Source organism: Sapajus apella, unplaced genomic scaffold, assembly GCF_009761245.1.
Source record: "Sapajus apella isolate SASKATOON/1434 unplaced genomic scaffold, GSC_monkey_1.0 scaffold135, whole genome shotgun sequence".
Taxonomy (NCBI): Eukaryota; Metazoa; Chordata; class Mammalia; order Primates; family Cebidae; genus Sapajus; species Sapajus apella.
The window spans coordinates 2,369,390-2,381,292 of record NW_022437075.1 but is presented as its reverse complement, the minus strand read 5'-3'; the positions used below and the strand labels follow the sequence as shown (position 1 = coordinate 2,381,292).

At 51.2% G+C, this 11,903-nt stretch overlaps 1 protein-coding gene across 1 annotated transcript; it reads left to right on the top strand.

Annotated features, from left to right (window-relative positions):
• Positions 1-2,227: 2,227 nt before the first annotated feature.
• Positions 2,228-11,706, top strand: GALP (galanin like peptide). The gene is made up of 5 exons (XM_032263301.1): positions 2,228-2,305; positions 3,754-3,871; positions 8,662-8,710; positions 9,835-9,915; positions 11,597-11,706. Exons 2-5 carry the CDS (start codon positions 3,791-3,793, stop codon positions 11,704-11,706), a joined length of 321 nt encoding a protein of 106 aa, XP_032119192.1. The 5' UTR covers positions 2,228-2,305; positions 3,754-3,790.
• The last annotated feature ends 197 nt before the right edge of the window (positions 11,707-11,903 follow it).

The window sequence follows — 11,903 nt, the reverse complement described above, 5'->3', positions numbered from 1 at the left end:
TGTGTGTGTGTGTGTGTGTGTGTGTGTGTGTGTGTGTGTGTGTGTGTAGGGGGCAAGCTTTGGACCTACCCCATTTATTTTTCACCAACTAGCTAATGGGCAGCAAGGCAAGGACTTACCACTTTTCCCTGGCCCTCCTCTGGGATCCAGGTAACCCAGCTCCAAGCTCTCAGCAGGCCCTCTCCTCTGCCTGGTCTCACGTGGACTGGACGTCACTCCCTCCTCCTCCTTCCTCCTTCCCAGCAAAGCCATTCACACCTTCCTGTCAGTTTGTCTTCTAAAAGCTTTCCCCTCCTCCCCCTCCCCTGCCCACTCCTCCTCCTCCTCCTCATCATCATTGTCAACGTCTGGATGAGGAGTGAGGGACTTAGAGAAACAGCGGAGAGGGGCTCAGGAGCCCATGAGGGCGTCTGTCATCCCCCACCTCTTCTTCTCACTCCATCCCTGTCCTGGGCGGGGGGTCTCCCTTTTCCCTTGGGATGAGAAAGGATGGGGTAAGGGCTACGGGGATGTGTAAAGACAGGACGAAGATATAAGTGCCAGCCACAGACCCACAGAATGCCAGAAGGACGGCCCCACGGCAGAGAGGAGCCGGGACCAGGCCCTCCCTCCGTCCCTTTGAGAGCAAAGGGACAGGCCAGGAGCGAAAGCTCTTCCAGGGTTGTTTCCTCTGGAAAGCAGCTGATGTTAGGGCAAAGACAGACAGCGTGCTGCAGAGTCAGATGAATCAACACACATGATGGAGGAGAAATGCAGCAACAACACGCTCTTTGTTTTTTGTTTGAGGTGGAGTTTTGCTCTTGCTGCCCAGGCTGGAGGGCAGTGGTACTATCTCTGGTCACCGCAACCTTCCCCTCCCAGGTTCAAGCGATTCTCCTGCCTCAGCCTCCTGAGTAGCTGGGATCACAGGCATGCACCACCACACCTGGCTAATTTTGCATTTTTAGTACAGATGGGGTTTTGACATATTGGTCAGGCTAGTCTCGAACTCCTGACCTCAGGTGATCCGCCTGCGTTGGCCTCCCAAAGTGCTGGGATTACAGCTGTGAGTCACCGCAGCCAGCCTGACACATTCCTTATTTGTTTGCCCAACAAGTGTTGAGTGAGCCCCAGGCACTGCTTTAGGGGCTGCGGTGGGGTTTCCCATCGTTGGTGCTGTTGACTTTTGGGGCTGGGTCCTTCTCTGAGCCCTGTGGGACGCTGAGCCGCGCCCCCGGCCTCCACCCACGAGATGCCTGCCGAGAGTCCCTCCGAAGTCCCAAGTACAAATGTCTTCAGACTTGGTCACATGCCCTGGGGTGAGGCTGGGGTGACACTGGGGCACAGAGTCACTCCCGGTTGAGAACTTCCGGGCTAGGGACACAGCCATGAATAAGGCACAGCTGACACCCCTCACGGGGTCTCCTCTAGCCGTGGTCAGGTGGAGATGGACAACTCACAAGAAACAAACAGGGTCCACTGTGCAAGACAGAAGTGCAAGTCACAGCGGGAGCTGCAGACGGCCGGCCGGAGGGACTGATGGGGGCGGAGGGGAAGGCAGGGCTACAGAGACGCCAGGTGCCAGTGGAGACAACCCAGGAAGACACGTGCCAAGGCCCAGACGCAGACGAGAGGGAGGGAGGAGAGCCCTGGAATAGCGGCAAAGCCTGAAACACCACAGCTGGAACATAAAGTGGCAGAGGAGGAGCGGGAAGAGCAGGGTCTACCAGGGGAAACTGAGGCACAGCCACTTTTTTTTTTTTCCGTGATGAGGTGTCCATCTTGACCTCAGAGACCAGCTATTGAAAGCCCCTGGAGTGGGATGCGGTGTGGCTCACACCTGTAAATCCCAGCACTTTGGGAGGCTGAGGTGGGTGGATCACATGAGATCATGAGTTCAAGACCAGCTTTGCCAAAATCATGAAACCCCTGCCTCTACTAAAAATTCAAAAATTTGCTGTGTGTGGTGGTGGGCGCCTGTAGTCCTGGCTACTCCGGAGGCTGAGGCAGAAGAATCGCTTGAACCCGGGAGGCAGAGGTTGCAGCTAGCAGAGATTATGCCACTGCACTCCAGCCTGGGCGACAGATAGAGACTGCCTCAAAAAAAAACAAAACAAACAAACAAAAAAAGCAAGCCCCTGGAGTGGATGACTCTTCCCCACCTGCTTCCTCTCCACCTCTTCACTCCCTCTCCTCCCAATCCCCTCCCTTTCCCCCCTCCCTTGTATTGTCTCCTCAGGAGGCATAAAAGCCCAGGGGGTGTACAAGAGTCCAGGCCTGAGCCAGGAGCCAGAGAGAGCTTCGGAGAGCAGCCAGCTGCAGCGAGGTAAGAGCCTGGGCCGGGAGGGCCGAGGGGTGGGGGAGTGATGGGGGGCGCGAAGGGATGGGGACAACAGGAGAAATGGCAGCATTGGTGACAGGGAAAAGCTGAGGGGCAGGTACAAGGACAGAAGGGTTTGAAGATGGAGTGCAGGAGGCAGTGGGCAGAAGGCATGGGTGCTGGGGGGACCAGCCGGACCGGTCCGATGTTCGGGGAAGGAGAGGGTTAATTCCCCTGGATTTCCTTTTCTTTCTTTCTCTCCTTTTCTTTTCTTTCCTTCCTTCCTTTCTCTTTCTTCTTTCATTTTCTTTTCCCTCCCTCCCTCCATCCCTCCTTCCCTTCCCTTTTCTTTCTTTTTTTTTTTCTTTCTTTCCTTCTTTCTTTCTTTCTTTTTCTTCTTTATTTTCTTTTCCCTCCCTCCTTCCCTTCTCTTTTCTTTTCTTTTCTCACTCTGTTGCCCAGGCTGGAGTGCAATGGCGCGATCTCGGCTCACTGCAACCTTCACCTCCTGGGTTCAAGCGATTCTCCTGCCTCAGCCTCCTGAGTAGCTGGGACTACAGGCACGCCACCACGCCCGGCTAATTTTTGTATTTTTAGTACAGACAGGGTTTTGCCATGTTGCCAGGCTGGTCTCCAACTCTCGACCTCAGGTGATCTGCCCTCCTCAGCCTCTCAAAGTGCCGGGGTTGCAGGTGTGAGCCACTGCACTTGGACTCCCCTGGAGTTCCTAAACGGGGGTCATTCATGTGTCCTGGTGTTTTTGTTTGTTTGCTATATTTTATGTTCCCAGGATCCCATATTTACTTGATTCAGCATTTTCCCCTCAACCAACTCTCTTGTTTCACCTACATACATATATTTCAAAACGAAACTTCATAAAGACTTCAACAAAGGTGGAAGTGCGGCCAGGTGCAGTGGCTCATGGGCAGATCACTGGAGGTCAGGAGTTCAAGACCAGCCTGGCCAACATGGTGAAACCCCCATCTCTCCTAAAAATACAAAAATTAGCCGGACGTGGTGGTGGGCGCCTGTAATCCCAGCTACACAGGAGGCTGAGGCAGAAGAAACACAGTGAGCCGAGATCATGCCATTGCACTCTAGCTTGGGCAACAAGAGGGAAACTCCATCTCAAAAACAAAACAAAACAAAAAAACCAGCAACAAAAAAACCACAAGGGAGGGGAGATTGCAGGTGAAGGGCTCTACCCAAAAGGAAACCATTGAAGAGCACAGCGCATTTCTGGAGGTGATGAACAGGTCTTAGCTCCATGGCTGTGGCAATGACATCACGGCTGTCTGCACACATCCAAACTCCTCAGGATGCATACATTAAATATGCATCATTTTTGTATCTCAATGATGCCTCCATAAAGGTAGAAAACAAATTCCTCTGTCCTTATCGGAAATGCACCTGGCCCCCAATTTGGAAAATGAGTGGTCACTCTCTCCCTGCAGTGTTCTGCGGCTGTAGGCACCTGTCATCCTGCCCTCGATGGCTCCCTCCGCCCCCCTGGCCCTCCTCCTCCTCTTGCTGAGCCTGGCAGAGACTCCGGCATCCGCGCCTGCCCACCAGGTAATGCCTTGCCTCCCTAAGCGCCTCGGAAACAATGCTGTCCCCAAATCCCTGCCCTCTGGGAAGAGTTTTAAAAAATGTTCCTGGCTTGCGTCAGGGGTCCTGGGGAAGAAGCTGAAGTCCTGAAACTATGAGAAGAAAGACAGACACTGGCTTCATCTTGGCTCTGGGGATAGAACAAAGTATGGGTGAAAAATACGAGGTCAGGGTTCAGGGTGCTCACAGCTAAAACCTCCTCACAGCAAACATTGCCCAGCGATGCAAAAATATGCCTTCCTGTCACTCCTGTTTTTCAGCACCTCAGGATGTGTGAGAAGTAGCTAGAAGGCAACTTAAAGTAATTCTGGGACCCTTCAGCCAGGCGCAGTGTTTCACACCTATAATCCCAGCACTTTGGGAGGCTGAGGTGGGCGGATCACCTGAGGTCAGGAGTTTGAGACCAGCATGACCAACATGGTGAAACCCCGTCTCTAATAAAAATATACAATATTAGCTGGGCCTGGTGGCGCGTGCCTGTAATCCCAGGTACTTGGGAGGCTAAGGCAGCAGAATTTCTTGAACCCAGGAGGCGGGGGTTGCCATGAGCTGAGATCGCACCATTGCACTCCAGCCTGGGCAACAAGAGTGAAATGTTGTCTCAGAAAAGAAGAAGAAGAAGAAAAAGTAATACTGGGACCCACCCCCAGGGTTTCTGGTTGGGTGAGTCCAGGGTAGGGGCTAGTCCTGGGATCACACTTTGTTGTTGATTTTTTGTTTGTTTGTTCCTTTGAGATGGAGTCTCTGCCACCCAGGCTAAAGTGCAGTGGCTTGATCTCGGCTCACTGCAACCTCTACCTCTGAGGTTCCAGCAATTCTTCTGCCTCAGCCTCCCAAGTAGCTAGGATTACAGGTGCCTGCCACCATGCCTGGCTAATTTTTCGTATTTTTAAGAAGAGATGGTGTTTCGCCACGTTGGCCAGGCTGGTCTTGAACTCCTGACCTCCTGGCTTTAAGTGATCCTCCCACCTTCGCCTCCCAAAGCACTAGGATTACAGGTCTCAGCCACCGCACCCAGCCTGGGGTGACACTTTGAAAACCTCTGATTGCATACCTCCACAGTGTGGGCTGTACATGCTGGGTTGAGTTTGAAATCCGGGATCTGTGATTTTCTAGCTGTGTGACTTCAGGCACGTTGCTTAACCTCTCTGGTCTCTGAATGGATCTTCTTTGTCCACTTCCAGCACTATAAAAGTTAACAGCGTTAACTCAGATGGCAGACAGCTCTCATTATTTAGCCATGAGGGGTAAATAATTAAGAGATGTTGGTCTGGGGATACACAGTTTCAGTTGGACGGGAGGAATGAACATGGTGGCTGTTGTTAACAACAAGGTGTCGTATACCTGAAAATCGCTAAGAGAGCAGATGGATGTTCGGTGTTCCGGCCACAGAAAGGACAAGCACATGACATAATGCAGATGGTAACTAACTTGATGGAGTCACTCCACAACGTGGACTATTTCTACACATATTGTGCACCATGTCTGGACTTAAAATGCAGATTTTCTCTGCCAATAAAAAAAAAGCGTCCAGGCACAGTGGTTCACCCCTGTAATTCCAGTACTTTGAGTGGCTAAGACTAGAGGATTGCTTGAGCCCGGGAGTTGGAGACCAGCCTGGGCAACATAGTGAGACCCTCTATCTCTTTAAAAAAAAAAAAAAAATTAATGGCCTGGTGTGATGGCTCACGCCTGTAATCCCAGCACTTTGGGAGGCCAAGGCAGGTGGATCACGAGGTCAGCAGATTGGGACCATCCTGACTAACACCATGAAACCCTGTCTCTACTAAAAATACAAACAATTAGCTGGGTGAGCTGGTGGCTACCTGTCGTCCCAGCTACTTGGGAGGCTGAGGCAGGGGAATCACTTGAACCCAGGAGGTGGAGGCTGCAGTAAGCTGAGATCACCCACTGCCTGGGTGACAGAGTGAGACTCTGTTTCAAAAAAAAAAAAAATTAGCTGGGTATGGTCGTGCGTGACTGTAGTCCCAGCTACTCAAGAGGCTGAGGCATGAGAATTGCTTGAACCCAGGAGGTTGAGGTTGCAATGAGCTGAGATGGTGTCACTGCACTCCAGCCTGGGCGAAAGGCAAGACTCCATCTCAAACAAAGAAACGACAAACAGAAAAAGAACAGAAAGGAAAGAAAGAAAATGAAAGAAAGGAGAGGAAAGAAATGCTAACAACAGCAACCACAGAGAGGTCAGGCTTGGCATCCGCTGCCCTGAGTTGGGACAGCAGCTCTCCTCCGTGCTGGCTGGGTCCTTGCCAGGATATTTGTTTCTTTGAGCCTCCTTTTTTCCTATATAACTAAGGGATAATGGAATCCATCCTATAGGGATGTTCAAGGAGTTTTGACAAGAGCTGATGGGCGTGGAGTGTTTTCTCAGCGCTTGGGCATTGCCTGAAACCCCTGATGTGCATTAGCTAATTCTACCCGGCAATCCTTTGCCAGTTTCTATTTTGCTACTTCCCATCTTACAGAGTGGAACACTGTAGCGAAAATATTCAGTGCACATCCTCCTCAAGAGTCTCGAATCTACTGGCCTGCAGGAGTGGAGGCTCACACTTGTAATCCCAGCACTTAGGGAGGCTGAGGCGGGCAGATCACCTGAGGTCAGGAGCTGGAGACCAGCCTAGACGACATGGTGAAACCCCGTCTCGATTAAAAATACAAAAATTAGCTGGACATGGTGGCAGGTGCCTGTAGTCCCAGCTGCCCGGGAGGCTGAGACAGGAGAATCACTTGAACCCCAGAGGCCGAGGTTGCAGTGAGCCAAGATAGCATCACCACACTCCAGCCTGGGCAACCCGAGTGAGGTGTGAGACTCCATCTCAAAAATAAAAAAAACGTCTGTAATCTCTCTGGGTTTGAGTCCATGGTGTGCTACTTAGTGTGTTGCAATTTGTTGCAATTTGCTGAATCTTTCTGGGCCTCAATAGCTTCTTTCTAGTGAAGCTAACAGCAAATTTTACCTAGCAGGGTTGCTGGGAGGATCGTTGAATAAATATGTCAATAGCTGGGAACAAGAGCTGGGCTGACAGGCATGCAACCTGTGCCTTTCCCTGGGTCCTGAACTTGGTTGAATGTTCTTTTGTCACCAGCTTGAAATTCTGAATCCTTTTTTGAAGAATGGGTCCCATCATATTTTCTCTTTGCACTGGGCCCTACAAATTCCGTAGCCAGTCCTGCTTAGAATAGATGCTGGCATAGGGTAAGCCCACAGTAAATGTGGGGCAGTATCATTCTCAAAGGGATGTGATGATCTATGAGCATATCCTACACAGGTAAAGAATTTACAGTGGTGCTTCTTTAAGCTTTATTATGATATAATTAATATGCAAACAATGGCTGGATGTGGTGGCTCATGCCTATAATCCCAGTACTCTGGCAGAGTGAGGCAGGAGGATCGCCTGAAGTTGGGAGTTTGAGACCAGCCTGACCAACGTGGAGAAACTCTCTCTACTAAAATTACAAAATTAGCCAGGCATGGTGGCACATGCCTGTAATCCCAGCTACTCAGGAGGCTGAGGCAGGAGGATCACTCGAACCTGGGAGGTGGATGTTGTGGTGAGCTGAGATCGCACCATTGTACTCCAGCCTGGGTAACAAGAGTAAAACTCCATCTCTAAAACAAAAAATTACAAAAAAATGCATACATTGGATGTATACATCTTGCTGAGTTTGGAGCTATGCATACACCTGTGACACCATCACCACAACCAAGGTACTGAATGTATCCATCACCACCTCCAGAAATGCCCCTGTGTTCCTGTGTTTGTAGATGTTTTGGTGAGAACACTTATCATGAGATCTAGTTTCATATTTTTATTCACTTATTTATTGAGACAGGGTCTTGCTCTGTCACCCAGGCTGGAGTGCAAGGGTTCAATCATAGCTCACTGCGGCCACAAGCTCCTGAGCTCAAGCGATCCTCTTACCTACAGGTGCATACCACCATGCCTAGCTAATTTTTTATTTTTTTGAGACGAAGTCTCACTCTGTTGCCCAGGCTGGAGTACAGTGGTATAATCCCGGCTCACTGTAACCTCCGCCTCCCGTAATCAAGCGATTCTCCTGCCTCAGTCTCCCAAGTAGCTGAGATTACACCCCACTAATTTTTTTTCTTTTTAGCAGAGATGGGGTTTCTCCATGTTGTCCAGGCTGGTCTCGAACTTTTGACCTCAGGTGATCCACCCACCTCAGCCTCCCAAAGTGCTGGGATTATAGGCGTGAGCCACCGCGCCCGGCCTAATTTTTGTGCTTTTTTTAGAGGCGAGGTTTCGCCACGTTGCCCAGGCTGGGCTCGAACTCCTGTTCTCAAGCCATCCTTCTGCTTCGGCCTCCCCAAATGCTAGGATGACGGGCGTGAGCACCACGCCCAGCCTTAACATGTCTCTCAAGTGACCCACACCGTATTGCTGGCTGCAGGGACAACGTGCCGGCGACCTCTAGGACTTCTTTATCCTGAATAACTGAAACTATCCGTGTTGAAGAGCAATTCCCCATTTCTCTCCCCGCCAACCCCTGATAACCCCCTTCTCTCACAGCAGAACCTTTTAAGCCTTCTTTCCAGGCCAAGTTGCTTTGTCTTAGGACACCCTCAATTTCCTCATCGGTGGACTGGGGATTAAAATGAACCTGCTCCACAGCCTAGTGGGAAGGTGGTATGGTGACCCATGTCACCCCAGACCTGTCGGACGCCTGCCACCCTTTCTGTCTGCCTGAGTCTTGATTTCTGCATCTCTATCCAGGGACGAGGAGGCTGGACCCTCAACAGTGCTGGCTACCTTCTGGGTCCTGGTGAGTGAGGCTGCTCTCAGCTCGCCATCCCTGGCCTGAGCCTGCCTGGTTGCTGCAGGCAGTGAGTTTGTGGCTTGTAAAGACCCTCACCCACATTCACTGAGACCCGTGGGTTTATCTGAAGACATGTCTCAAGGGTTAGTCTAGGCGGAGTGATGGGTATGTGGACTTGAACCAGAGCCTTGTGCGCAAATCCCAGCTCTGCTTGGTTTGCAACTTTGATCTCTCTCTCTTTTTTTTTTTTTTGGACAGAGTCTCCCTCTGTCACACAGGCTGGAGTTCAATGGTACAATCTTGGCTCGCTGCAACCTCCGTCTCCTGGGTTCAAGCAGTTCTCCTCCCTCAGCCTCCTAAGTAGGTGGGATTACAGGTGTCTGCCAACCTACGCCTGGCTAATTGTTTTCTGTATCTTTAGTAGAGATGGAGGTTTCATCATGTTGGTCAGGCTGGTCTCGAACTCCTGACCTTGTGATCTGCCTACCTTGGCCTCCCAAAGTGCTGGGATTACAGGCATGAGCCACTGCGCCCAGCTGCAGCCTTGATCTCTCCGTGCCTCAGTTTCCCATCTGTGACGGTGGTATAATGATGGCCCTTGCATCCTAGAGCGTTTCGAGGATTGAGCTATTAATAGAACAACAGCTGGTGTGTAGCAGATACCGTGTAGCGATTAGCTGCTATTCTTTTTTTCTCTTTTCCTTCATTCGTCTCTCCCCATCTCCCCACTTGCATCTTCCCCGGGCACTAGGTGTGACCACGGCCACGTGCCGACTAGTGAGCATTAAATCCGTAAAATACCGAGGTTCCTGTGGTGCTCAAGGTAGGTTTCAGCTTGAGCTTCATGCAGGGAAACCCCGGCTCCAGAGACAGTGCGGCAGAGCAGAAGGAACGTGAGATGTGGAGCCAGGCAGAGGTGGGTTCAAACCCGGTGCTGCCGTTAGCAGCAGTGTAACTCTCAGCCGCACCATTTCCCCACGGGCAGGTAGGAACAGTCAACAGGCACCCCGTCCTACAGCCCTGGTGGAGGCGCTTCGTCCAGTGAGCCGTGCTGTGGAATCGCCGGATGATGTGTTTTTTCAGTTCTACTTCACCGACCACCTGCTCTTGCTCTCTCCACCCCCATCCAGTCCTCCACCTCCCCCAGATGGGTGACCAAGACCAGGAGAGGGAGGCTGCCTTGGAGATCCTGGACCTGTGGAAGGCCATCGGTGAGTGAACGGGAATGTAGACGTCTTCTCCGGCGTCCTTCTCCGCTGGCTCTACTGGCTTTGGAAATGGGTCAATGGGAGCTCCGGCCCTCACCCTGTCACTTACTATGTGGGAACCTCAGCAGGTGATGCATTTCCTTCACGCTTCTGTCCCATCACCTGGAGCCCAGCGTGGTTTGATGCCCTTTTGTCACCAACTAGAAATTCTGAATCGTTTTTGAACCACAGGCCCCATACTTTCTCTTTGCATTAGGCCCCACCAAAGTCCTCCAATTTGAAATGCATAAACAAAATAACCTCAGAGTTTAGTTGTATGACTCAGTGAGAAAATGCACATGTGTTTCCTGGAAGTGTCTGGCACATGGTAGAAATGAAATGGGTTGGCTGGGTGCGGTGGCTCACGCCTGTAATCCCAGCACATTGGGAGGCCACGGCAGATAGATCACCTGAGGTCAGTAGTTCAAAACCAGCCTGGCCAACATGGTGAAACCCTGTCTCTACTAAAAATACAAGTATCAGCCGGGCGTGGTGACGGACACCTGTAATCCAGCTACTCAGGACACTGAGGCAGGGGAATCACTTGAACCTGGGAGGTGGAGGTTGCAGTGAGCCGAGATGGAGCCACTGCACCCCAGCCTGGGGGGAAAAGGGGGGGCCCAATTCAAAAAAAAAAAAAAAAAAGAAATGAGTTGGGTCATGGCTGTTAAAGTCAATACTGATCCTGGCAATCTCCCTGTCTGCCATGTCTCTTCCTATCTCTAGTCCCGTTATCCTGTCTTCTCAGGTGACCAAATACTCTTTCTGGGGCTCCCCTCTCCTTCCCATTCTACATCTTGAAGGACCGAATTGCAGAGGTGCAGAGGGCTGTGGACACTTGAATGTGCACACTGTGAAAGCCACATGTGACTTCAACTAAGCCTCCTCATCCTTGTCCCTAACACTGGTGGGAAATGAAGAGAATTTAGGGCATGGCTTCTCAACTCGGGCACAACTGGCATTTGGGGCTGGATAATTCTCTGGTGTGGGGGCCAGTCCTGTGCATCACAGGATGTTTACAGTGTCTGTGGGTTCTACTTGTAACACACTAGTCATGTTCCTTCTTCCCAATTTTTTTATTTTTTATTTTTGAGACAGTCTCGCTTTGTTGTTCAGGCTGGAGTGCAGTGGCATGATCTCCGCTCATTGCAACTTCTGCCTCCTGGGTTCAAGCGATTCTCCTGCCTCAGCCTCCTGAGTAGCTGAGATTACAGACACCTGCCATCACGCCCGGCTAATTTTGTATTTTTAGTAGAGATGGGATTTCACCGTGTTGGCCAGGCTGGTCTTGAACCACTAACCTTAGGTGATCCACCCGCCTTGGCCTCCCAAAGTGCAGGGATTATGAGTGTGAGCCACTGCACTTGGCCTTATTTATTTTTTAAACTTTTATTAGAGGTTAAGGGGTACATGTGCAGGTTTTGTTATATAGGAAAACCTGTGTCGGGGGTTTGTTGTACAGATTATTTCATCACCCAGGTACTAAGGTGAGTGTGCAATCATAATTGTTCTCTGCTCCTCTCCCTCCTCCCCCACCCCCATCAGGTGGGCCCCGTGTCTGTTGTTCCCTCTGTATGTCCATGTGTTCTCATCATTTAGCTCCCACTTGTAGGTGAGAATGTGAATGTTGTGTTTTTGTTTGTAGATGGGCTCCCCTATTCCCGCCCTCAGCAGGCCTCCAAGAGGAGTCTGATGGAGACGTTTGCCAAGCCAGAGATTGGAGGTAAAGCCAGGAAACACGGAGGAGAGACATAGACAGGAGAAGCGGAACAGGGAAGGGCAGGCAGAGGTTTGATGGTAAAGGAAAAAAAGGACGGAACTGGAGCCAACCAGGGACCTCCTCATCTATAACCACAGCCCCTACCCCGTCCACTCACCCTGACACACAGCCCCTACCCCATGAACTCACCCTCACCCACGGCCCCCGCCCCGTCCACCCAGCCTCACCCACG